Source organism: Convolutriloba macropyga, chromosome 9, assembly GCF_964194025.1.
Source record: "Convolutriloba macropyga chromosome 9, txConMacr16.3, whole genome shotgun sequence".
Taxonomy (NCBI): domain Eukaryota; kingdom Metazoa; phylum Xenacoelomorpha; order Acoela; family Convolutidae; genus Convolutriloba; species Convolutriloba macropyga.
Genome location: NC_134476.1, coordinates 47,173,140 through 47,199,947, shown reverse-complemented (window position 1 = coordinate 47,199,947; position 26,808 = coordinate 47,173,140). Strand labels below are relative to the sequence as shown.

At 36.2% G+C, this 26,808-nt stretch overlaps 2 protein-coding genes across 3 annotated transcripts in view; one reads left to right on the top strand and one right to left on the bottom strand.

The window, feature by feature from the left end:
* Positions 1 to 26,808, bottom strand: part of LOC142345813 (T-complex protein 1 subunit gamma-like) — a 345,715-nt gene that overhangs the window by 92,310 nt on the left and 226,597 nt on the right. The gene's annotated exons all lie outside the window — the stretch shown is intronic.
* On the top strand, positions 1,929 to 26,081 carry LOC142345812 (bromodomain adjacent to zinc finger domain protein 1A-like). 2 transcript variants are annotated; one of them, XM_075398184.1, is made up of 11 exons: positions 1,929 to 2,173; positions 2,244 to 2,378; positions 2,444 to 2,638; positions 2,700 to 2,964; positions 3,032 to 3,242; positions 14,650 to 14,798; positions 14,922 to 15,529; positions 18,773 to 19,057; positions 19,453 to 19,872; positions 23,910 to 24,091; positions 24,625 to 26,081. In XM_075398184.1, exons 1-11 carry the CDS (start codon positions 2,064 to 2,066, stop codon positions 25,935 to 25,937), a joined length of 3,873 nt encoding a protein of 1,290 aa, XP_075254299.1. In that variant the 5' UTR covers positions 1,929 to 2,063; the 3' UTR covers positions 25,938 to 26,081. The 2 variants fall into 2 exon arrangements, with proteins under 2 accessions (XP_075254299.1, XP_075254300.1); XM_075398185.1 differs by lacking the exon at positions 19,453 to 19,872.

Sequence of the window (26,808 nt, the reverse complement as noted above, 5' to 3'; positions counted from 1 at the left end):
TCTTTTCTCTTCGAAAAGCATATGCCGTGTTTCGTCCGTACATTTCATGCCCCATTTGGTTGCTTTCTTCAGGGTCAGCTAAGCGATTCTTGGGGTTACCTGGTCAAAATTCACGACTTATGGCGGATGAGCGGTGTGATGGCCGTTCAATTTCCTTCGGGAATTCAAATCTAAAACAAAGCATGAGTATATAGTCAAATGTTCTTGAAGAAGAAGAAGAAGATTGAATTAAACATCAGATCACACTGACAAATTGTCCAAATTATTTACAGATTCAGAAATGAGCATTAAATTTAACTGTTTAAGAGTTTATAGAACTTCTGTAAAGGTGTCAAATTTAAAAAGTGACTACAATAAAGAATATGGTCTGTTGATAAAAGAGTTCTTTCGCAAAATCTGCACACACATAAGCTTTCCTCCCATTGATAACAACCTTCCATACAACAAAAATTATTGTGCAGTCCATTGGCATAGAACTTTGCAATTATTCTCCTGTGTTTTGGCGGGCAGTCCTTCAGTCCGTGTATATCATGAAACATCAATTTGTTTAAAAGCGTTGTGGTTGAGGTGTACTTGCTTACTCCGCACCAACTTTTCCAAAAAACGGCTTCTGATTTCCGGTAATGTTGTTTTATATCTATTTCAAAAAGTTCATCGATGTACGTCTCTAATCCGTAAGTTGAGGCTGGAAAAACAATTGAATTAAAGAGTTGTTGTGCTGAGTTGAAGTTGACTTTCTGCAGATTTAGTTTCTGGTTTATTGAAGCTACTGATTGATAGGCTTTGTTCATTAGATGGCTTAGATGGTGACTGGGAGATAACGTGCTCGAAAAAATTACACCTAGATAACAGAAGGTGTTAGCAAATTCAACTTCTTTTTTCGATATATAGAATTTGTCATCGACAGCTAAACGGCCACCTCTTCTAAATTTCATGCATTTTGTCTTGTTCACATTAATTTTCAAGTAATTCCTGCTACAATACGTGTTCAGATTATTCAAAATTTTTTCTAGTTGTCCTTGGCTATGGCTCCCAAGTACTAAGTCATCAGCGTAAAATATAACATCTAGACCCTTGCATTTCAACTCGAAATATAAATCAGCTATGAATAAACTAAACAAGAGTGGTGAGAGTTTGTCTCCTTGTGCTACCCCTGTTTTCTGTTCAATCTCATTTGACAGGAATTCTCCATCAAGGATCTGCTGAAAGTTGCATTTTAGCACTGATTGAATTGTGTGTAGAATGTTCCCATGGAGCCCCATTTTGATCAGTTTTGTAAGCAGCAGGTTCCTATTCACGAGGTCGAAAGCTTTTTCGTAGTCAATGAAGCAGGCATAGTATTTGCCACTGCAGCTGATGTTATGCTTGATTGCTCTTTTTAAGTGCGAAACTGCGTCGATTGTTGACAGTTTGCGTCTAAAACCATATTGGCTTGGTGGTAAAATTTTATTTTTCTCGACCCATGATCGCAAACGCTGGTAAATGATACCCGTGAACAACTTGTACATGCAACATAATAGGCTAATGTCTCTGTAGGAACTTGGTTCTGCTTTGCTCCCTTTGCCTTTGTACAGTGGTTTAATATATGATAACTTCCAAATTCGGGGTACATTATGCTCCGCAAAGCAGAGGTTAAATAAATGGAATACGTATCTTTGCATTGGATGAAAACCTAATTTAATACTAGTGTTGGTTATTCCATCTGGTCCCGCTGCCTTACCAGCTTTTAACTTTGAAGCTTCATCGATAATTTCTTCCAGTGTTATTGGATCATTCAAATACCCGGTATATTCAAATGTTCTTGATAGGCGGGAAAGTTGAATTTACCATGCTCGTTTTTCTCGAGTTGAAATTTTCGTTTGATTTGGAATCCTTGAACATCGAAGTTTGTTTTCAATGATTGGCTTTAGTTGAATAATGGCGTTCGTTCTCAAGCCGCGTAAAGCTGCATTAATGCGTTCGCATTTAAATTTAACTGCATGCAAGTTGTTCTATGTTGACGCTAGCTGCATAGCTTACATTTTTCATCCGCCATAATTCAATGGAAATCGTTGAAAATAACAATGCCGCTGCTGCGCAATGAGAATTTCGTACCAAATAAAGTTAACGGGCTACCTGGCGATCAGAAAGTCTTCTATCTCAGCCTGACGAAAGAAATCTTTGATAATTATGAGTGAGTTTTTTTCTTTGATGTCAAATATAAAAACTTAACGAGTAAATGTTGCCGTCATTTGATGTTTCAGTGAGTTCTTCGAGAGGAGTATATTGTGCAATTCACTTGTTTGGGGCTGTTCAGTTACTGGGAAATCAAATTTGACTTATTACGATGCCGTGAAATCAGAGCAGAAGGCCCTCAAACATATTGAAGTGTTACCTGAGTATGATAATCAGCTTTCTAAATTAAAAATTCAAAAAATCATCAATTTTTCTATGTATTTTTCAGCTACTTCCACACACCAATTCTGATTCTTACAAGGCACGCCAACTGCGGACGAATTTCTGATCTAGCTGGATTCGTTTCGTCTTTTTTCAAGCACAGATTTGTCATTGGCGAGAAGGTGCAGATCTCTTGCGATGGCGTCAAAACGTCAGGACTTGTGATCGCTATCAAATGCCCTGCAGTGCAGGCATATCACAAGTACGTTCACCCTTTTAAACTGTTCCGCCATTTGGTTTTCGAGAATGTCCTTCTTTTTTAGACTCGGTGACGTGGTATCTGTTCCAGTCCCACCGGCGGAAGAAATGAGATACGTTGTTAAGTGCGGGACTTCAATGAAGTTCGAGAAGTCCAGTAAGAAGAACGGTCTCTCTCCAGTCAAGAGCACATCAACTGCTGTATTTAATGCGTTCGCGTTGGCTAGATTTGGACACAAAAGTGGAACTGTGGAAGCAATAAACAAAGTGAAATTGGGCGCCTTTTTAAAAGTCTGCTGCAGAATTACGAATAAAAGGGTTATAGTCAAGGTAATTTCCCTTCTGTACTGTAGTATTTACGTTTTTTTATGGTATTTGAAAACTTTTATCTTTACAGGAAGAATTTGCAAGTCAAAAATCTCTAGAAAACAAATGCTACGAAGATTATTTTGGACCTATTCCTCTTCCAGATTTTGCTGTGTCGTCAGATGAGGTAGAGCAAAGGAAGCAGGTTCTCGCAAAAGCCAATCTGTTTTTGACTTCAAACAGTAGAACAGCACAGATATTTGATTCTAATGGAATTGACCGGAAACGAATCGCTAAAGCAGGTACTTATCAGAACTCCTTTCTTTGATTAATTTAAAAATCAATCGGGTATATACTGAGGAAGTTTCCGTAAAATAGTTATCTGGGCATCCCATTTTGACCCATGTATCCTAGTAGGCATATAATGAACATTGCAGTAAATACAATTATAGGCACAAAGAGGAGGGATGTAATTGTATGATCCACTTCTTTAAAATATGCTCTGCTTTCAATGCGAGGTATTTAGACAAAACTCTCTTCAACCCCTTAACTCCTGGCGCCCAAGGCTTAGTCCAAGTGTTAAGGTTACCGTACAACTCAGAAGAGCACGGATAATTCTGCAGTCTGCGGTTTCGTCTCTGGGTGACGGTATGTGCACTTGCTTTGCGTCCAAGGTTTTGCCTCTGGGCTAATGATTCGAATGAAGCGGTCATCGGTGGTACAGTTGCTGGTCTATCTCGATGCACTATACCAGAAGTGCGACTACTCCAACGTAGAAAATTGACAATATTGTATTCAACGTGTTGTTGTTGTAGCTGTCGCACAGAGCAGCAATTCGCGGGTAATTTTGGCGGGATACAGGCGCTTGTTGCCGTTTTTAACTGGTACCCTAGATTGCATTTGTATCATAATAATAATGGGTATATTAGTAGTAGTGTGTGACTGCCTATCCACAACTTGTGGTGCGGCGACCTTTCTGCATCTACGCCGTGGTGAATGACATGCGGTCCCCGGGTTAGGGGAGCAGGAGGGGCATCCACAAGATCCGGGGAAAGGGGCAAGGAAGGCGGATTATTCTGTGCAGTGCGGTCGTGTAGGACTGATGGAATTAAGTCCAGCCATTTGATTACCTCTACTGGTCTTTCCCACAGGCAAAATAATTTCAGGTCCGTGGTATTCTTACTGCAGTTGGAAAATTTGGTTTACGTCATGTGGTGCCACATCACATTTGGGACAGCGGTTATCAACATTGTTACAGATCCTACTCAAGTAAGAGTTTGGCAGGGGACAGTATCCAGCTCTCAGTTGCGGTAGTCGGATACGTGCAATTTGTGGCAACATTTGTTCTTCTGCTATCTTTGGGGGAGGTGTACCTAGTTGCTTGCTGTCTTTGTTCAACTGAGTATGGACCGTGTGTCGGTGGATAATTTTGAGAGAATTTTTGTATTCTTTGCAATTTAATTGCTCTTTATTGTTTTGTGTTGCTTCACGCGGTCCCTATAAGTATCATTTAGTGTCGGTCTCGTTTGACGAAGACTGGTTGAAGAGGTTGTTCCATGATCAGCACGGTGGCTCTGGTAACTGTCAGCTAGGAATTGCTCTGCTAACATTTAAGTGTGAGCTTTGACAGGCAGCATTTCACCCTCATTGTGTAAGTAATTGATGTCAGACGTTTTACACAGCCAGTAATGGTGCGAAGAGCAATGTTTTGTTGCGTTTGCAGATGGTTCCAGTTTGTATTGCTATTTGTGGAAGGCCAAACTGGGAGCACCGTAGTTCAGGACGCTTCGACCAATAGCTTCTTAAGTCAGTGAGAGTGTGTCTCCTTTGTGCTTCCCCAGTCGCTACCAGAAATCTTTTATGTTATTGCGCTTCTGTATTTAATAGCCGCCCTCATCTTCTCAGCCGGCTATTATTGCGCTCGTATTTTTTTTTTTACTTCGTCAAACTTTTTTTCGCTTTACCATTTTGCCGCTTTTTTGACATTTTGCGTGAAATCTTTTTGACTTCTCTAGGCTAGTTTCTCTCTTCTCTCATTCTGCTAAAAGTGAATTTGAACATCAGTTGCTAAGCAAAGCAATTCAAAATGAACAGAGTCGGTATAAAAAATTGAAGTCAGAAATAGAAACGGGATAAACCCATAAAGCCCAATTTTAGATGCCCGCTATTTGAACGTCGTTCCTATAAGTCTTAGTTACCACCTCTAATGCTTATTGGTGTTGATAGTAGCCCCTGTAGCCTCTCTCTAAGAAACAGAAGTATGTTCAACTACGAAATGCCATCAAAATAAATCGGACTTAAAAAATATTTTTGTACAAAAATCTTTTTTTTTTCAATATATTCTGTTCGTTCAATCCCAATCATGCTTATTGGAATCAACGGCGGCTATTTTCCGGCAATCTGCCGGGTATGTTTTCTTTGGTGCTTCTTACACGTTCTCCAAAATTGAACATACTACCGAAGGTAACGCCTAGTACTTTGACTTGACTTTACTGGCATTGGTGAAATGTTGATAGTGGGGTGTGGGTTAAACTTGGCCTCCTTGCTCCAGGCCGTGAACACGTTTGCACTTGATTTTTCACCAGATGACTTAAGTTTTCTTGATTCTAGCCAGTCGTGTAAGGTATTTAGATATGTTATTGTCACGTAATTTTTCAACCTGGGGTGAGACGTAGTTAAAGTTATATCATCAGCGTACGACGTGATGTTTATATCTTTCGGGGTTAGAGGCAGCTTGCTCATGTAGATGTTGAAGAGCATTGGCGATAATACACCACCTTGGGGGACATCTGTTTGACTTTTCTCCACTTTGGTTTTTATTTTTATATTATACGTAAGAAAACTGCCTTGTAAGTATGAAGTGACGCATCTTTTAGCGTTGTTCGGTAGTGGTGCCTCGATCATGTCTCATAGTAGTAGGTTGTGATCAATCCAGCTTACAGCGCCCTCTGAAGTAAATTGCCCGCCTGCCGTTCGAGAGCAATTTGTCCGAAATTAGTCGGCTATGTTCTATTATTAGCCGCCTCAGCTTCTCATCCGGCTATTATAGCGCTCTTAGTTTTTTTTTACAATTCAAAGAATTTGAATTGTGTTGGGGGCGCTGTCTTTTTTTTAAAGATCTGTTCACATATTTTCATGATTTTTGAAGTCAAATTAGAGTAGTGATTTTGTTCACGCCGAAGCAGGAAGTGGAGCGAAAAAGAGAGTGGTTTTGCAGCGTAATTTTTTTGACTCTAATTTTAAAGTAGAATGAGAAAACGGTGTTTGAACAAAAATTTGCTTTCTCGTTAGTGATTTTTTTTTGTTCACATGCGGCAATTTCACTTTAATTTTTACTGTTTTTTCGATTTTTTTGGATCGGATTTTTTCTGAATGGTTTTTCCAATCCATTCATAGTTCATTTTAGGCTTAGTTTTTTTGTTTGAACGAAAATTCCATTTCTCGCTAGTGGTTTTTTTGTTCTTATGCGACATTTTGACTTTGATTTTCTGTTTTTTTGTTCGATCTGTTTTTTTTTTCAGAAATAGTTTTGCAATTCACTCATATACCGTTCTGGGTCTAGTTTTTGCTTAGTCAATGAAAATTTATTGAATTCTTTGTCAAGACTTGTCCTGCTATGTTTTTTACTTCGTCGAATGAAAAGTTTTCGCTTTACCTCAGTTCACAGCTTGTTCAACATTTTTGCGGGAAATCTTTTTGACTACTCTAGGCTAGTTTCACTCGTCTCTCATTCTGCTCAAAGTTTTTTTGGACAGCAGTTGCTCAGCAAAGCAATTCAAAATGAACAGAATCAGTATTGAAAACGATATCAGAGATAGGAACGGGATAAACCCATAAAGCCCAGTTTTAGATGCCCGTTACTCGAACTTTGTTCTTAGTTAGCATCTCTAATACTTATTGGTATTGCTATTAGACCCTTTGTCGTCGCACTACGAAACAATAGTATGTTAAGCTCCAAAATGACATCAAAATAGTTCGCACTTTAACATTTTTTGTACGAGAATCATTTTTTCACTGGCTTTTTCTCTTCTTTCAATCCCAATCTTGGTTATGGGAATCAACGGTGGCTATTTTCGGGCAATCTGCCGGGTATATTTTTTCAACAAATTATTCATAATTTCCGGGTTTTAGTGTCCCTCCTGATATTGAATTTCGCTCACCAGCTTGTTAAATTCGCAAAAGTATTCCAACAGAATGGATTTCAACAGTATGGACCTTCTGCTGCTAATCACTATAGGTGAACTTGCTAAGTCGACTCTCCAACGTATGATCTGCTGCGGAGGCGATTTGCACGAAGCTACACGCTTTTGGAAGGAAGAAGTATTGCTCTTGCTTTTTGGATTGCTTCTTGCATTAATAATATCGCTGATTGGACTCACATATTGTTCTTGAGAGCAATATTTTGCATTGCTGAGTGCATCTGAGGCGTTTATGTGCTCAGCCCTTACTAAATTTGGAACGGTTAAAAAATTATAATTTTATTTACGCAATATTAAAGATAAATTCGTAATGGTTTTGGCTGATTGGACGGAGATACTGGCGCTTTGGAGTGCAAACTGCGCTTTAATATTTTAAGAATAGCCGGTACTAGAGAATTAGCAAAGACAAGATAATTCTTCGGAGGCAGACAAACCTCCAAATTTTTTAGAAAATTTTTTGCCCTGGCACCGGAAAATGAAATCTATATATTAATCGCGTGAACACATGAGGCGGCATGTTTTAGAGGCATCACTGAGCAGCATGTTTTAACAGTACTACCGAAGGGCACGGTTAAGCGGTTGCTTAAGGTCATTGACCGATTAATGTTTCTAAAAGTCATTGACCGAAAAATGTTAAAAAGGTCATTGACCGAAAAGTGTTGCCAACAGGTCATTGACCCAGAATGTTGCTAAGAGTTCGTGTCATCTACCAAAAAATGCTTTGCGGAAGAGCCTGTAGCCGAAATTTCTTTGATAAAGAAAATGACAATTGGTGTCGAAATAATAGTGTCGAAAAAATCATTGGCCGATTAGTTGTTCAGAAAACAGTCTGTGCCCGAAAAGGTTTTGATACTGAAAAGCTAAAAGATCGAAATTGTGTCAAGACAGAGGTTTTGTGACTGAAAAAAAATTGTTTTTGTATTTCCTTGTCAAAAAATGTGGTTGATGAAAAATGTTGTCTTGAAAATTTGTGAAGGAAGAGTCACTCACCGAAAACGCCAAGGATCAAAAGGTGGATGATGGAAATTTGTTTTGTCAAAGCTTCACTGTACGAAAATTTTTTTAATTCAGCGAACAAAATTTGTGAAGTGTGAAAACCCCAAAAGGGGCCGTTGCAAAAACAAAGTTAGGTGCCAAAAATTATATATGACAAAATTGAGGTCTTGAAATAAATACAAATTTCGTAGCGCTCAGTTTTTCATATTAAGGGCTCTTACTAATAAATTATTGCATACAAAGTTTGACCGGTGTATAATTCTCTTTACATTTTTTGAGGAAATCTTGTTGGTGGCCTTAGCCAGCCCTTTAACTCAGTTCTGTGTTTGTTGACTTCTTTAAAGGCTTGCCAACGATTCCTTTTTATGAGAACCGCTATTTATTGTTTCGCCCAAAATGTGCTTTTTCTCCTTTGAACTGTTGTGTCTCTCCCGCTCTTCAGTTTCTTTCTCTGTCTTTTTTCTGTTGGCGATCTTCCATTTTTCTGCTCTTTAAGTGCTTTCTCTATCTGCGTTATTTTATTTTTGCACTCAAATTTTTGCTTTTTGTCCCATTTTCCTTCATTCTATCTTTTTCGTTTTTTCTAGCGTTCTTTCGCTCAATTTCCTTTCTTTTTCTTTTCTTTTTAAATGACTGTTTTTGATTCATTTTTTGTTTCCTATTGTTTTTGTACAGTTGGTTTCTGATGTTCTTATGGTTTTTGTTGCTTTGTGTTCTTTCTATTCTTTTCTCTCTCATCATTTTCGATTTTTCCTCTTTTCGTTAATTCCCTTTTTTCGCTTTTCTCTCCCAGACTTTTGTTTTTTTTTCTGTTTTCCTTCACTGCTTTCAACCTTCTTTTGTTCTGTTTTTGTTTTTTTTCGTGTTTTTAAATATATTTGCTATCCGACTCATTATATATTTCTGCTATCGAGCTATTTTTCTCCCTCTTTATGACTCATTCTATCTGTTTTGATTTTAATGCTCTGTGAGAACGTCTATTACTCTTAACTTGCGTAAAACCTTTCTTTGACATATTTGGCTCTCTTCATTTTTCGCTGGTGTCTCCAAAGTAGTTTTGCAAAAAATTTCATTGAAACGATCGCATGTACACTGGTTATCTCGAATAAGTTTTCAATAAGAATATCAATACTTGAAGTTTCAAGATAAGATGCATTCAGATTGCCTTTACGGTCCTGCTAGTTTTTTGCTGAAACCGAAAGTCAGGAAAGCAAGCAATTGCACTGGAGTGTTTGTAAGAACGAGATTAAAATATTAAATAATTTCAATATTAATCGTGTGCTGGTGATTTCTGCAATGCATTACCTCAAATCTCTACATCCCGAGCTAAAAAATAGGATTTTTTAGCATGCTCTGCATTCAAATAAATGGAGTACATGAGATTAAGTAATCAGAAAATGTCAATGAGAACAAAAACTCCTCAAGAGTGAAAACTCGTGGTGTTTAGTTCGGTTTTAAACAATCAGTTTAGACAATAACAAAAAATATAGGTAGTTTTTAATTGCTCTTGAACGCAGTTCATAGCAATTATTGTAAACGTGTGTGTCTTTTTTATGCAATTTTTTCGCTTGATAATTTTGCGCTTTTCTGCTAGAACATTCTTTGACTTCTCAAGTGACTTTTTCACGCTTTCGTTCATCATTTATGAGTGATCTCTAGTGCTCCAAAGTAAAGCTTGTTGCTAATATAAATTCGGTTGCAGCACAGGAAAATTAAGTGACGCATAGCGCAGTGGTTAGTGCGGGTGGACTTGGAGCGGGAGGTCAGTGGTTCGAATCCCGGTGGGGACAAGAATTTTTGCACCCATAAAGAAAAATTGATCTATATTAAAGACCATGAATTAAATTGCCTCGCCTGTCGTTCAAGAGCAATGCTTCGGACATTTGTCGGTTTATGTTTTTTCCTAAAAATTGTATGATGCAACAAGTTTGAAAAATATTATTTAATGCTTTTTTGTATACCTTTTTTTGTCACTTTTCTATATTCTACAATAATTGTTTAAGTTCGAGTAATTCTTCATAATTAAAGAAATGGAAGTTTTTCCAAATCATTTCTGATAACATTGATGCTATTTTGGATATCAAAAAAATTAAGTTTTATCTGCAAACTGAAAAGCGTTATTGAGCGCCACTTGAAATAAAAGTGCTGAATAAAATTTTTAACTGAAGGAAAATCTGCAGTGAGACAAGGAGGAGACTAGGTAATGTGCGTTCGCACAAATAATGTTCCAGCTCCGATCATTAGTATTTTTGACTTGATGTCTACCAAATGAGGAAGAGAAAGAAAACTTTCAGATGCACACGTTGTTCGAAAATAATCATGAGTAAAAAAGATCTTTTAAACGGAAACCGCTAAATGAGTTGAATAACACCGCAATGGAGAGCCAATGATACCTGCCATTGATAAGACTACAAGATAAGGCAAACGAAAGATAAAACAAGGAAAACAATAATTACAGTCAAACTCAATATCTATTTTAATAAAAAAACACTGACAAAGTAAAAAAGCCTTAGATAAAACACAAACTAAAGGAGTTAAGTGGTACCTCATATCAAATCGGTTGGGACCTGTCCTGAATGAAACTCGATACCAAAGCAACAAAAAGAAGAATAGGAGGTGCAAAGTCATAGCAACCATCAGCTTTCAGTTAAAATCATTAGATAGATTCATATTAAACTCCTTTGGAGCCATTGGGATCGGTCATTAGTGAGGCAATAATGCAGCATTGGAGATTCGATGTAAACTCCCAATGATGAGACTAGGAAACGAGAAACAAGATAAACAACAAAAACGATTAACAATAACAAACGTTCATTTTCCCCTAAAATTAGTATCCTTTTTTACAAGCACTTAATAACAAAGTCAGTGGCATCAGATGAAAACCGGACAGTAGTCTAAATTGCATCAGATAAAGCATTAGATAAATGTCTAAATACCGTTAGAAAAGGTTCCTGGAGAAAATACACGGAGCGGTCTTTTATGAAACTAGGTAAAAGTCGGCAAACAATGGCAAAGTTTGAAAATAGGATATATTTTAAAACAAAATTCAATGTAAATTATTAGCTATAAGCTGAACTTATGAAATGGGTTTTATTTTACTGCTATAGAAAGCCACTGACCCCAGTCTATATACAGAAGAAGTCCTTATCCAGAATACGGCGTCTAACAATATCCAGTTGACAAAAAAGCGACAAAAAATCCCAAAATCAAAAATTCAGAAACCGGTTTTGAAGCCTTTAAAATGACCAAATATTCACTTAAATTTTTATGTGTATTCAATCGCTCTCATCTTCAAGGGCAATGAGAATCGTGATAAGTGTTGTAATGTGAAAACAAACATGAAAACAATATGTGAAAACAAACATGTTGTAATATGAAAACAAAAGAATCTAAAAAATGGATAGATATCCAGAAATCACAAAAATATCCGGAAATCACAAAAATTGAAAAGTTTATAATTCCAGATTTTTAAAGCAATTTTTGTTTCAGTCATAGCATTACAACTGTAAACTTTCAACCAATAGAAACTAGAAAAATCAACTTGCAACTTCCTTGTAGGACATTTTTAGTGAATACTGAGTCTTAGGACTACAAATAAACAACAAATACAGAAAAAACTCAAAATACCGCGAAGAATTTTCTGAAAACTGTTAAGGCATTAAAACCATCAAATGGAAAGATTAGGAAAGATCAAATGGATCAGATTTGAAAATCAGTTTCCAAAAACAAAACCACAAGCATTTGTCTGTGACAAAGATTCAAATACTTTTATGAAAACAATGTGTCAAAGACATAAGCTGCAACTGTGTCAGATGCAACACGAAACAGTAAAAGAATTTCGTGCTTCACCGAAAATTGGACGGGACGGGACGTCATTATTGATACTAAGTTACAAGTTGTCCAATAGGAGAAAAAGGAACAAAAAGTCTTAGTATTTTGAAATTTATTTCTGGATCACTAATACCGTTAGCAATCAACTCAAATTGTTATATACGTTCATTTAAATCTAGAGGAAATAATTGAGACATTTCATCGCCAAGAAAATGCAATATGGCTGCAAAGAGAACGACAAATACATGCAGAAATCAAACATTCAGGTATAGTGTGCAAGAAAACGAATTCGAAGCCGTCAAAACCGTACTCGATTCACGAAAACATATGTTCAATTACACCTTATTTTTAAGCCAGTGGTACATGTTATTAACAGGGCTACAAAAAACAACTTTGAGGTCAAATGTTAAAAAGTCAAAATATTTATGAAAGCTCGTTGCATCGAAGTCATAACCATTTTTTTAAAAAAAATTTTAACTGTTAGAAAAATCGAAGTTTTACATTCTAAGATAAAGCCTGTGCTTACGCTAAAATTTGATAATTAAAAAAGTGGCAAATTTCAAGAGTTAATTGAGACATTGGTTAACAACAGAAAGCCCTAATTAGCTTCACTTGAACCATTTAGAGGTAGCCAGCTGGATCTTTTATCGGTGATATTCAGTCATAAGACTGCAAATATAACAAAAGTGGTCGAAACACAATTCAATTAAAGTTTGCAAAAACAGTTTGTCGAAGTCATAAAAACAAATATGAGTTGTTGCTAATTGACCTTATAAATTATTCTGGTCTGTAATTAACCCAGATAGTTTGGCAACAAACATTACTATAAATGATTTCTCATTTTGGATGTTAATTGCTATAGGATTCCAGAAAACTGATAGGAGGGTAGTTTGACAAAACTACCCTCCTATCAGGGTAGTTTTGTCAAACTACCCTCTCAGGGTCGTTTTACTTCCTGAGCGGAGGTAAAACGACCTAATTCGAGTTTACTTCAAATTTTGTCAGCAGTTTTTAGGTCTCTAGCTTTGGCCAATTTGAACAAACTTGGGTAAAGAAGCATATTTGATGCAATTTCAGTTTTTGATATAGTAAAATTTAGTTAAAATGTGAGCTAAAATGGTCGGATCAAACAATTCAGCATGCTTACTCTATCTTTATAGGCGAAAAATTATATCACTTGTTAACAAATTGAAAAAAATAGCAAGATTGACGAAAATCTTGCAAAAATTCCGGAAAACGTGAACAAACACAACCGAAATCATTCGAATGCTCAAAATACTGAACCTTGATAACTGCCTACAAAAACCAATTTTAAGAAGTCTTTTTATTTTTATTCTAATGTAGGTCGAAACGAAAATTGCCGAAATTTTATTCGCACAATTTGCCTGCTGTCTGCCTGATTGCCCCCTCTAATTTATTCAGATTTTGTCAGAAGCTTTCAACGCTGTAGTTTAAGTAAAGGATAAATTTGAAATGTTTTAGCAAAAAAAAGTTGGGCCACAAATTTGAGGTACCCGTTCTTCGTAATATAAGTTTAGACCATTTTTTGAAATCAAAATAACCACCGGAATCTTCTCAAATGCGGCTATTATAGCGGCCCTAGTTTTTGGTTAAGAGGTTTGAACACTTCGAGAGCAATACGCTTAAGTATCTCAAATAACCGCAGAATAGCTGAAAAATCTGCAAATTAGCATTTACCTCTAACTTGAAAATACTGTAAAAAACCTCAAAATTGTCTAAATATTATTTAGACATTTTTAATTTTAGACAAAAGTTTTTTAGCCATTTTGATGTTGAACTGCTCTCAAACAAAGTTTGTAGCAATTGTATTAGTCCTGCGGTCTTTTTAATGTAAACGTGTTTTTTTATGCAAAATTGTTGATTGACGCTTTTGCGTTTTTCTTCGAGTCTTCGGATTTTTTTTGGCTATTTTTTTTACTTGTCGAATTGAAGTTTGTTTCGCTTTATCGTAAGTAACAGCATTTCCACCTTTTGCGTGAAACAATTTTGACTTCTCTTGTCGAGTTCCACTGGTTCTGCTCAAAACGCTTTTAAACAGCACTTGCTTGGCAAAGCAATCTGAAATGAACGAAGTCATCAAAGCCACCAAAAAACGAGATAAACCCAGAGAGCGCAATTTTAGACGCCCGCTCATTGAACTTTGTTCCTTTAGGTATTGGTTACCATCTGCAATGCTTATTGGTATTGAGACTAGTCCCTGTATCCCCTCATTAGGAGGACATAAACATGTCTAACTACGGAATGACATCAAAGTGGTTCTCTAAAAATGTTTGTACTAAAAATCGTTTTTCATTTTTTTGTTCGTTAAACCCCAATCGGGTTATGGGAATCAATGGCAGCTATTTTTCGGCAATCTGTTATTCATGTTTTTCATTGATTGGCGTAATAAAACAATATTCGAATTTGAAAAATGATGAAAAAGTTAACAAAAATAGTGAATATCGGTTCAAAGTTTACAAAACGTTAATCTACAGCTCTTCGACAGGCGAAACTCAAACACTCCTAATAAATTCTACGCTCGACAGCTTTCCTTATCATAGAATTCATATTTTGCTACGTCGAATTTATCAATCGGTAGAAATTAAAATAGATCGAAGCGATAATTTGCTGGTAAATCTTTTGAAGCCGTAGTTTTTGAAATATTTTATTTCTGCTTGTTTAGAACCTGAAGGTCAGCCGAAGAAGAAGAAAGCTAAAATTTCCCTGGAAAGTAATGGGAATGTTGCCAACAAATCCAACGCAATGACACCAACAGAACATCCAGTTGACGTAAAACCTCGCAAAAGCGAGATTGAAGAAAAGTTGGAAGAGGTATGTATGTCAATGAACCAACTTTCAGGAAAATTGATAAACTTGCTGATATGAGAACGGCTTAAAAGATGGTTAAAATTTGCTGAACATTTTTTTGATATTGTTTGAAGGTTATTGTTTCAGTTGCGTAAAGAAAAGGAACGAGAAGAGAAACGCCTAAGAGCAGAGTGGCTGAAACGATGGAATCGTATTCGAGATGATTTGGAGCTAGAAGATCACCAAGAATTCAATCCTCTCCCCACAGCGATGTCTCCTCATTTGGGTTCTAATTCATTCACAGGAGAAGCTGTCTTTCCTGGAATCATCTCAATTCTAGACTTTTTCAATACATTCTCTGAAATGATAAAAGTTGAACAGTATTTACCTGACAGTAAAATATCTTTCGCGTATTTGGTCGAAGCTCTTCATGACTCAAACGTTTTTGGAAAATTGTATTTAATCTTGTCGTGCTTGATGACAAATGTAATGAGTTGTCTTGACGAGGCTTTGACTTATGATTTGAGCCTTGACGAACAATCGGAGATATTGAATGAGCTAGCAAACTGGGAACTTGTGAGCGACGATAACCAAAATGTCCTCCTAAAAGCGAGTGAAACTGTGTTCTATTGTCTGTCACATCTTGGAATGCCACTAACGCGGCTGCCGATCAGTCCTTATACAATATCAGAGGTTTTGAGGCTTTTATTTTTGGCGTCTGGATTCAAACCGTTGGCAGAGATTGTGAAATTAAAGTAAGAATACAAAATTCGTTCAAATTTTGAGGTATCAAATTGTCAATGTGAGAATTCTGCAAGACTTTCCATGATATTTTTTTTCAAATTTTTGAATTTTGTATGTTGTGCCGGAATAGATTTGTGCTTTGCATAAAATTTTAAAAGAATTTATTATCCAGCTTTAATTAAGAGAATGGCATTGGCATTATCTTCAATAACAGTTTTTTATAGCTGCGAAGCTGTAAGCTGAGCGTAGCTATATTGCGGTGCTCTTGGTTTTTTACAATTCAAAGAATTTTTACAATTCAAAGAATTTGAATTGTATTGGGGCGCTGTCTTTTTTTACGACTCGAAGAGGAGTATTGGAGAAGTCCTTTTTTTAATCACTTTAGTTGGAGTGAATTTTGAAGCAGGAAATGAAACGCGTGAAAAATTTTAGAGTGGTTTGGGTGCTGAACAAAAGTGAAGAGGGGAGCAAAAAGAGTGGTTTTTTGTTCATTCCGCTGTTTTCGAGAGAGCGAGAAATTGAGGTGTGAAAAAAATTTCTGTAAGCGAGCGAAGTTTTGTTCACGTGTGGCTTTTTAAAACAGTTTTTTGTTAATTTTTTTGGTTTAGAAGTCTTATTATGATATTGTGTGATTTTTAAGGTTGCTTTAATAGGGGTTTGTAGGTTTTTGGTCATTAATAAGAATTTTATCAGCTATTTTGCTGAATTTTAGGCGAATTTTAGCAATTTTTTACGTTTTGTCTTGTTATATTGCTTTGTATGGGCGTTGAATAGACTCATGTTAGTTACTGGGTCTTTAGATACCAAGTGATTACATTTTCTTAGGTTTTAAACAATTTTTTTGTTAAGAAAAATGACAATAAACTGAAACATTTTTAAATATTCTTCTCAATTTTTTGATGTTTTTCGCTTTTTTCTTCTAAACCTAGAGAAGTGTCGTAGCCTATTCGGTTTCCCTATTGTTTTGGAAGTTTTTCAGTTTTCTTTTTGCTCCATTTAACGTTTTTTGTCTCTATGTGCTCTTGTGAAATCAAAAGAGCTTATTTTTTTCTAAGATTTCTTTCAAGTTGTTTTTATATGCTCTGTGTTCTTCAAGTTTTTATAGCATTTGGGGTTGCCTATAGTCCAATTTTGTTGTTTTTGATGCGTGTTGATGATTTTGATTTTAGTTTTGAGTCATTTTATAAAAGATAATTGAGTAATTTTTATGAAGATTTCCGCGAATTTGTGATTTTTTGAATTTTTGCTGAAATCTTCTGATTGTGCTTTTTACTACTTTTTAGTATTCTAGCTTTTGATAGGAACTTTTCTAGAGGTTTTAATGGAATATATTTAGAGCACTTTTCAATGACAGATATTACTAACTTTTCTTAATCTCTTTACTTTTTTTAATCAATTTTATTGGAGTGATTTTTGAAGCGTGAAATGAAACGCGTAAAAAAATTGGAGTGATTTTGGCGCTGAAACAATCTGAAGAGTCGAGCGAAAAGGGAGTGGTTTTTGTTCTTTCAGCTGTTTTTGGGAGAGCGAGAAACTGATGTCGGAAAAAATTTTCTCTAAGCGAGCGAATTTTTTACGTGCGGCTTTTAAATGCAGTTTTTTCCAACTTTTGGTGGTTATAAAGTTTGATTATGATATTGTATTAGTTTTAGGCTTGTTTTGATAGGAATTGAAGTGTTCAAGTAGTTAATTTGAGTTTACTGCTAATTTGGATGATTTTGATCAGTTTTGCTGATTTTACACAAAATTTAATGGTTTATTGCCAGTTTTTTTTGTTTTATTGCTTTAAGTGGGAATCGAATAGAAGCTTGTTACTTAATATATTTTCGGTTACCAATTGACTAATGTTCTCTTGGTATGAATTATTTTTTCTTGGGAAATTTGGTAGAAAAATTGAGAAATTTCAAACCAATTTTATTATTTTTTTGGAGTTTTTCTCTTTTTTAAATCTGAGATGTTTCCTAGCCTACTATGACTTGCCCATTGTTTTGCGAACTTTTCATTGCTCTAAGTGCAAAAGAACTTTACTAGGTTTTATGCTTCCTTGTACTATTAAAAAAAGCCATTAAGTTTTTCTAGTTTTGTTTTGTTCAATTTGTTTTCGAATGCCGTTTCTATTCTTCCTTCAGGGTTCACAATAGTTGTTCTATTTTTAAAGTCATAAGTATGGGCAATTTTTTCCTTCGAGTCGGTTCTGGAATTCTTCCGGCTATATCTTTTTTGAAGATCTGTTCACACATTTTCATGATTTTTGAAGTCAAATTGGAGTAGTGATTTTGGTCACGCCGAAACAGGAAAAGGAGCGAAAAAGCGAGTGGTTTTGTGGCGTGAATTTTTTTCGCTCTAATTTTAAAGTAAAGTGTGAAAATGGTGTTTGAACAAAAATTCGGTTTCTCAGTAGTGGTTTTTTGCTCTGATTTTTCACTCTGATTTTTACTGTTTTTTCGATTTTTTGGATCGGATTTTTTTCTAAATGCTTTTCCCAGTCCATTCACAGCTTATTCTGGGCCTCTTTTTTCGTATAAATGAAATTTTCATTTCTCGCTAGTGGTTTTTTGGTTCACATGCGGCATTTTGACATTGATTTTTTGTTTTTTTTTTCTTATTTTTTGATCTGATTTTTTGAAAATGGTTTTCTCAATTCACTCATAGTCCATTCTAGGTCTAGTTTTTCTGTTTAGTCAATGAAAATTCTTTGAATTGTACGTCAGGACTTGTCCTGCTATGTTTTTTTGTTTCGTCGTCTGACGCTCTTTTCTCGTTTGATTTGTTCACACCGCAAAGCTGAAAAAGTCATTTTCTGAATGACTTCTTTCTCTCACTAACGGCATTTGCGCGCGTGACGTCTTTTCTCACTCGCTTTTGCGAAAGGTTTTAGGTTATTTGCGTGATTAGATTTTGATCATACGTGACTTACCTCACTCAATAAAATGACTTTTGCACTTTAAAACTTAAGTTTAATTTGAATTTGTTTAAGGTCAAAGGAACTCTATGTGCAGTAAAGGTCCCTTATAAGAGGCTTCTGTGGAATGAATTTTAACAAGCTTTATCAATTTATCGCCGAATGTTTTTTAGCCTAGTTTTTTTGAGCGGCGTCGATTTTTTTTTTCAATTTAGATCTGTATCTGTTTCTATCTCTATTATATGGCACGCAGGTCGATTCTTTCGGAGCTATTCCGGCAATCTGCCGGCTATGTTAAATGAAGGGCTAACTGAAATATGTGAAGAGAACAATGAGTTCCATGTCTGTTTAGAACGAGTCGGTGGAACAATTTCAATGTACGCGAAGATCCTTTAGTTGACTTCAAATGCTCTCATCGACACATTCTGAACAAATTGGATTCCAAATCCATATACAGATTGAATGTGGAGGACAAAGTGAAGATCCTAAATGCTCTATGTGACGAGTTGCTGTCTATCAAAGCTGAGTTGAAAGAGTTGGTGGCAAATAGTGGAGAGTTGATCCTCGAGACTAAATCTGAACTGAAGAAGTTCCAGAAGACTGAAGCCAAGTGGAGGCGGGATATCACTACTGCCAGGTACGCAACTTTTGGCTAAATTTTGTGCAAAAAAATTTAAAGATTGAATTTTTCAGCACCAGTTTTAGTGTTCTGTATCTGCTCGAAAACGGCTGTTTTTGTAAATATTGTATATATAGGTTTTTAGTATACACATGTTAAGATAAAAATTTTAAGTATGAGCTGTTTGTTAAGTCTTCTCGTCGTGAAAGGAATTTCTGTGAAGCTGGAAAGATTTGGAAGTCAGTCAAAGTATATGCATTTACCAATCTAGAGGGAGAGTTCCTTCACAAATAAAGTGTTAAGTCACGAAATCTCACACGCGTTACTTTACGCTAACCTAACCGTGAAAACCTGGGATCTGCATATAATATAACGCAGTAAGAGGGGAGACCATCAACCAAAAAAATTTTTAGATCTTGGAGACAGCACAAAACGAACAATGATCTCATCAAAGTGAGTGACAAGTATGACCCGAACGACATTTTGGGCATTTTGCAGCATCTCGTGAAAATGGACGAGGACTCGTTCAAACAACACAAGCGGTCTCTGATTGACCTCGTTATTAGTTTGGATGTGGATGACTTCTCACAGGACGGTGCGGCTATTTTGGAACATCTGGAAACACATCAAATTCTGGAACTAGAAGCAATTTTTGAAGAGAACGCACCAACTAGTGATTTTGTGTCGGATAGGGAGAAGAGAGATTTCTTCAGAACTTTTGAGTTTATCCAGGAACAGATTGAATTGAAGTCTGTGAACCAGGAGTTCAAATGGCTGAGTTTGCTAATGGAGCATCAGAGCACCTGGGCGGTCACACCAATTGGACAAGATAGGTTAGGAGAACAGTCACTAGAATGAACATCAGCTTTTTGGACTTAAGAAACTTTTCAGGTTCTACCGGAAGGTTAATTGAATGGCCATTAGTTGCTGTCGCAGCAGTTTAATTCTTATAGCGCTGGAACGTCGGCAATTATTGTAGTCGTACCTGCTTTTTGCTCGACCAATTTGTTTTAGGTTTAACTTTACACCCTTTGAGTTTGGCGTTAGTAATAGCCGCAGTCAACATCTCAAACGGCTATTATTTAGGCGCTCGCCTTTTTTACAATTCAAAGAATTTGAATTGTATTGGGGCGCTGTCTTTTACGACTCGAAGAGGAGTACTGGAGAAGTCCTTCTTTTAATCAATTTTATTGCAGTGATTTTTGAAGCGGGAAATGAAAACCGTGAAAAAATTGGGAGTGATTTTGGTGCTGAACAAAAATGAAGAGCGGAGCGAAAAGAGAGTGGTTTTTGTTCATACCGCTGTTTTTGAGAGTGCGAGAAATTGATATGTGAAAAAATTTTCTAAGCGAGCAAAATTTTTTTTGTTCACGTGCGGCTTTTAAAAGCAGTTTTTTTGCAACTTTTGATGGTTATGAGGCTTGATTATGACATTGTATTAGTTTTGGGCTTGTTTTGATAGGAATTGAAGGTTTCAAGTAGTTAATTTGAGTTTAATGCTAATTTGGAGGTTATTGATCAGTTTTGCTGATTTTTAGACGAAATCTAATGATTTTTTGACTGTTTTTTGTTTTAATGCTTTAAGTGGAATTTGGATAAAAGCTTGTTACTTAAAGAATATTAAGATACCAATTGACTAAAGTTTTCTTGGTATAAATCATTTTGTTTCTTAGGAAAATTGACAGAAAAATTGAGAATTTTTAAAAACATTTAAAGTTTTTCTTGTTTTTTTAAATATTAGACAAGTTTTTTAGCCTGTTATGGCTTGCCCATTGTTTTGCGAGCTTTTAACTGCTCTTATTGCTAAGGAACTTTATTCGGCTTTATGTTTCCTTGTACTATTTAAAAAAACTTCACTTCTAGTTTTTTTTGTTCAATTTGTTTTTGAATGCCGTTTCTATTCGTCCTTAATTTTTTATGGCATTTGCATTTGAGGAGGTTCAGGGTTCACATTAGTTGTTCTAGTCGTTTAGTCAAAAGTATGGGCAATTTTCTCCTTCCGGAATTCTTCCGGCTATGTTTTTTTAGATCTGTTCCCACATTTTATGATTTTTGAAGTCAAATTGGAGTACTGATTTTGGTCACGCCGAAACAGGAAATGGAGCGAAAAAGCAAGTGGTTTTGTCGCGGGAAAAATTTTCGCTCTAATTTTGAAGTAGACTGAGAAAACGGTGTTTGAACAAAAATTCGCTTTCTCGCTAGTGGTTTTTTGTTCACATGCGGCAATTTCACTTGGATTTTTACGGTTTTTTTTCGATTTTTTGGATCGCAATTTTTTCGAAATGGTTTTCCCAAACCATTCATAGTTCGTTTTAGGACTAGTTTTTTGTTGGAACCAAAATTCCATTTTTCGCTAGTGGTCTTTTTGTTCTTATGCGACATTTTGACTTTGGTTTTCTGTTTTTTTTGGTTCGATCTGTTTTTTTAGACATTTTTTCCCAATTCACTCATAGTCCGTTCTAGGTCTAGTTTTTTTTGCTTAGTCTATGAAATTTCTTTGAATAGTACGTCGGGACTTGTCCTGCTATGATTTTTAATTCACTTTACCTTTTTTTTCGTTTTTCGCTTTACCTTATCACGTTTTTCGTTTTACTTAAGTCACAACTTTCACGTTTGACTTCTGACTTACCTCACTCACTGTTTCAACTGAATGGTTTTTAAATCCATTCACTCATTGAATTACGCAAGATAGTGAATACAGTCATGGTCAAAAGAGCAAAATCAAAAAACGGGATAAGCCGATAAAGCCCGGTCATTAAGTCATTGAGAATTAGGTTATCAAAGTTCATTAGAGTGTTTGGTATTAACCTTATTGCTTTCCGTTTAGAAGCGGAATGAATTATAGTTTTAGAATCCAACTGAAACTGCACGCCAACTTGGAACACTTTTTGACACTAAAGAAAAAAATTCGGTCAATTTATCTTTTTTCTTTTACTGTTTCAATCCCGATGTGCATTAAGCGTATCATTGGCGGTTATTTTCCGGCAATCTGCCGACTATGTTTTAATTTGCTCTCATTCTCCACTTTAAGTAGCGCAACTCAGTTGGTGACATCTTACAACTTAGAGTCGAATGAAAATCGTGCCGAATTTGATTTAATTGTTCAGTTTTGACCCTTGTAGTGGTCTATAATAAGCTCTAATAGCATCATCTGAAATTCTTTCCATTGTTTTATTGTTTAACAAAGTTTGTGAGTCCTGTGGTCTTCGTATTCGATTTTCGATTATCCGATTTTTCTTCGAAGGCTTTTGACTTTTTGTCCTCAAAAACGAAATGAACAGGTAAAGCCTAAAGGATATTAGGTCGCTGAGCTGCTGTTTTAAAAATCTACTTGCCTCTAAGTGTAGAAATCACTGAAGCTGTTGAGAAGGCATAAATTAATACTTTGAAAGGCAATTTTTTCTGCGGTTGGGACCATCGCACTATATTTGCACCCCCTCCCTTTCCTCCCCCAATCCCCCCATCCCCCTCCCAATGCTAGACTACGTAACTCCAAATTGGTTAGCACGTTTCGACTCACCTAACTCGCAAAATGACTTTCCGTCTCTGTCAAATTGATTTTTGCTAACTTTTTTTTGAAGATGAGGTCAACTTAGTATATGTCACTCTAAATAAAGGTTATGCTAGGGCAGCTAATAGAAACAACACATCAGTTAATCGATTTTTGGGATGTATTCTGTTTCGGCCCCCAGTGTGTTTTACGCCCCCAGTTACAAATTACATGATAATATAAAGCACAATGCTATGTAAGAAAATAGCACGTACGCCTGGGGGGCGTAAAAAATTTGAGCTCACTAAGCTGGGGGGAGGGAAACAGAATAGATCCGATTTTTGCTTAAAAATATGTCATTTCGGCAATTAACCGAAATTTCTCTTCTTCGGTATTATTTTATTGTCTATTTGATCGTTAGTTCCCTAGTTTAAACTTAATTTCAAATTTGAATGAAATTATAAAGAAATTTGCAAACTTTGTAAAATAACGCATTAATTGTACAAATATTTGCAAACAACTCTGAATATTTTTGTCCCTTATCGTTTGTAGTTGGCCTTGTAGGGTGACTTTACCACACATCGTTTACAAGGCGCACTTTATTCATTGTTCAATTGAATTAAGCAATCTCCGAGAAATGGTTTGGAAAATAGCACACTTTGCTAAATTAAGCAGAGCTCGACCGGAACGAACTCGGCCGATCGTTTGCAAATTTTTGCAAACTTAAGTTTATTTTGTTAAATTTGACGTTGTGAAGAGATAATTTGCAAATTTTTACAAATTTGGCATTATCGAGCAAAAATTTGCAAATGTTTGCAAATTTGGCATTAGTTTTGAACTAGGGTGGACTGTTTTTGTTACCGAGAGCAGCCAGATTGAGCAAAGTGGTCAAAATCTTTTGTGGGCCCTGAGCCCATGAAGGCATATTGATTGTTACCGAGTTTCATAGGAATCTATTTTTGTAAGTTTACCCTGTGGAATTGCTAGCTGGCGAGCCTGTCGACCCGGAAATCTAAATTAACTGCTTAATTGTTTAAAAACGCAATAGTCAAATCCAGAGCTTTTTGACTTCAGCCAATCATCTTTCCATTGAGCTTTAAATTATTGTCTCGTTTTGTTTAGTTGGAGGTGGTTGACTCGCATGTATCAATTGGAAACAGTTTAAGATTGTTTTCTCTAATATTGATCCATTCACGTCATGTGGCGATAGGTTGAATTGGCTATTTGTTTTTTGAAAAAATATGATCATGCGTTAGTTTTTGAAGCTGCACCATTTGCAGTTTCTTCACAACTTTGACTGCTCTCTCATGACAATAACTAGCTGATCTCTGCCCAAAGACTCAACTACCTATTTAAATGAAAACCTTCCTTGTATTTCAGGGTGCATAGGAGGTACTGGAAGTTCAGAAGTGTACCTGGAGTGTACATTGAAGAGGACAGTACATTTAGAAAGTGGGCGGAGATGAACGGACCAAAGGGACACTACACTCCCCCGTGTCTTGTGGACCAAACTAACGGTGGAATAACTCCCAATTGGGAGATTGAGGAAATGGCCGAACAAGGTTACAATTTAAGTTCCCAAACATTTAGAGAGGAGCAAATTATTAGACGATCTTGCACAATTAGCGTTGAATTTTTAAATGTTTATTAAAAGAAAGACCTTCCTCTAACATGATATTTGATTAACTCGGTTGGGGTGGGGGTAGACTTCAGCCTCTATGTAACAAAAAAATTAACAACCGAAATGGTACAATTATGAAGTAATTCCAAATTTAACTGATTAATTATAGGTGGTGAAATAGTTATTCGAATTAGTTGTAAACAATTGGCTAACTAAAATCAATCAGTTACCGTTGAAATTTTTTGAGCATTCGAAAAAACCCGTGTCACTGTTTTCAAAGCCGCCTGAATTCTTTAATTGGTTCAATATTAAAGCAGATTATATTTGGAGCAGCTTTATTTCAGAGCAACTTTGTCGCATAGTAAATCAAGGAGTGAAGTTACCTCTTGTGGAGCAATAATCAAACGTAGTTTCACTCCTCAATTGAAGTTTTTCTTGGATTTTTATCAAGTAGAGGGTTGTTTTTTCTTTCAGGTTTCAACGGTGAGCCCATGTTTCCCAAATGGCCACAGCTCAACTCAATTCCTTCTGGAAGAGAATTCAAGACAAATTGGTCCTTTCTTTCAACCCAATCTGCAATTGACAACTTGATAAGCAAATTAAACCCTAGAGGTACGCGCGAACTAGCTCTCAGAGAAAATCTTACTGCAGTGAAGAAGTACTTGTTCAGAGAACTGGAAAATTCCGAATCACACGAAGTTTTCGAGTTAATGACAGAGTACGATCCAAGCGAAATGAGCTTCCAGTGTTCGAATTTAGACTTAGTCGAGATATTTTGCAAAACTTGCAAAATATTCTTTGAACGTCTGGCTAGTGGTCCATTTCTGAATCATTCCCTTACATTTCAAGATAAGCAGCAAATGTTCTCTCAGATCAACAGGGGGTTTATAAGAGATGCAAATGCATCTATTAGTGGTGCAACTTCAGTTCAGTCATACGCAGACATTTTGTGCAAAATTACGTCTGCAATTCGCAAAGATTTTCTTGGAGCGCCGTTAGTTTCAAAGTCAAATTCCGATGAATTTCTGACCTTAGATGCAAATTACGATCCGGAAATTTCCAATGGGGAATCTAATGGCAGTTCGAACAGTTTGATAAGCGTTTGCAATACTCCTTTTATCGAGCGATGGATGAATGCGATCCAGTCCAGCTCTGGTTTCGCCAAATTATTTTTGTACCTGCAAATCCTCAATTTATCGGTCAAATGGTCCAAGCCGTCGACTAATGTGGGCGTGAAGAAAATTTGCAGTTCGTGCTTTGTTCAATCAACAGGCATGAACGATCATATGCAAATGTGTAAAATCTGCAACGTTGCTTACCACAAAAATGAGTATTGCTTCGGTCTGAAACACAACACAATTTGCTGTAACTGTTTCAGATATAGAGCTAAATTGACTAGTAGAAAAGCTAATCATGATTCGAATCAAAATGGAAGTTCGAACAGTCGAAATAGTCGTTCGGGAGCTAAAAATGGGACTGAAAATGAGCAACAAAACGGGCATAAAGAGGAGGAGGAAGATATTTTTGCAATTCTTCCAGTATTAGACGACGGAGTATTTTGCGCCCTTTGTGGCTTGGGAGGATTTGTGTTATGTTGTGAGAAATGTCCAAAGATGTTTCATTTACGATGCGCCGACCCCCCTTTGAAAGCAGTTCCTCCCAATAATTGGTACTGCCAGTTGTGTACAAAGAAAGTAACAGTAACTGAGTTTGAACTGACCAAAAAGTCGAAGCAAAAAAATACAGTGCAAAATTTGACGCAATCAAAACTAACCAAATACTGGTAGAAAACAATCAAAATTTATCTATTTAAAATGTCGCTTTTGTTAATTGTTGTTGATATTTTTACGTTTCTGTTGATTATTTATGAGCAATAATGAAAGATGTTTTTACCTTCCTTATCTGGACAATAAAATAAGAATGCATACCTCCATGTCTCCATAAAACAGAAAGCGCATTGAGAAAGGCAAATCTGCGTTACCATGTAAGTCGTCATTTTTATGCCGTGACCCCAAAGTAATCTAGATTGCCTTCACTTGCGAATACAAGCGAGTGAAGAAGTGATTGTTAGTGCACCTAGTTATGTACTCGTGGCTTATAACGAGTCTTTCAATGCTGGATTTCTCTCCAGCGAGATGGAGCTTTCATATTTCCCTTTTTGATTGCTCTTGAACGAATTTCATAGCAATTATTGTAGACGTGTGTTTTTTATGCAAAATTTTTGCTTGACAATTTTGACTTTTCGAGTGACTTTTACGTCCTTGACTTTTTGCGTTTCGCGTGATCTAAAATTCTTTCTCAATCACAATTTTAAGCAGCTGAATTCAATTGGCGGCAATTTAATACTAAAAGTCAAATGAAAAGAAGCTGGTGCCATTTTTTTACTGTAAATCTTAATAGTGGTATATGTTAACCTCTAATGTGGTTAATTGAAACCCACTATTGAACTTCTTAGTCCCATTTAGGCTCCCCCCCGACTGAAGCAGGCTGCAATTTATTAGAGCTCCCACTAGTCGTTCGAGTTCTTCCGACGTTTAGTCGGTTAGGTTTTTGTCATGCTGATATTTCTAAGTGCTAATCTATAGTTGATTATACTTGGTTTTTTTTGTTTCGTCGTCTGACGCTCTTTTTCCGTTTTACATTTGTTCACACAGCAAA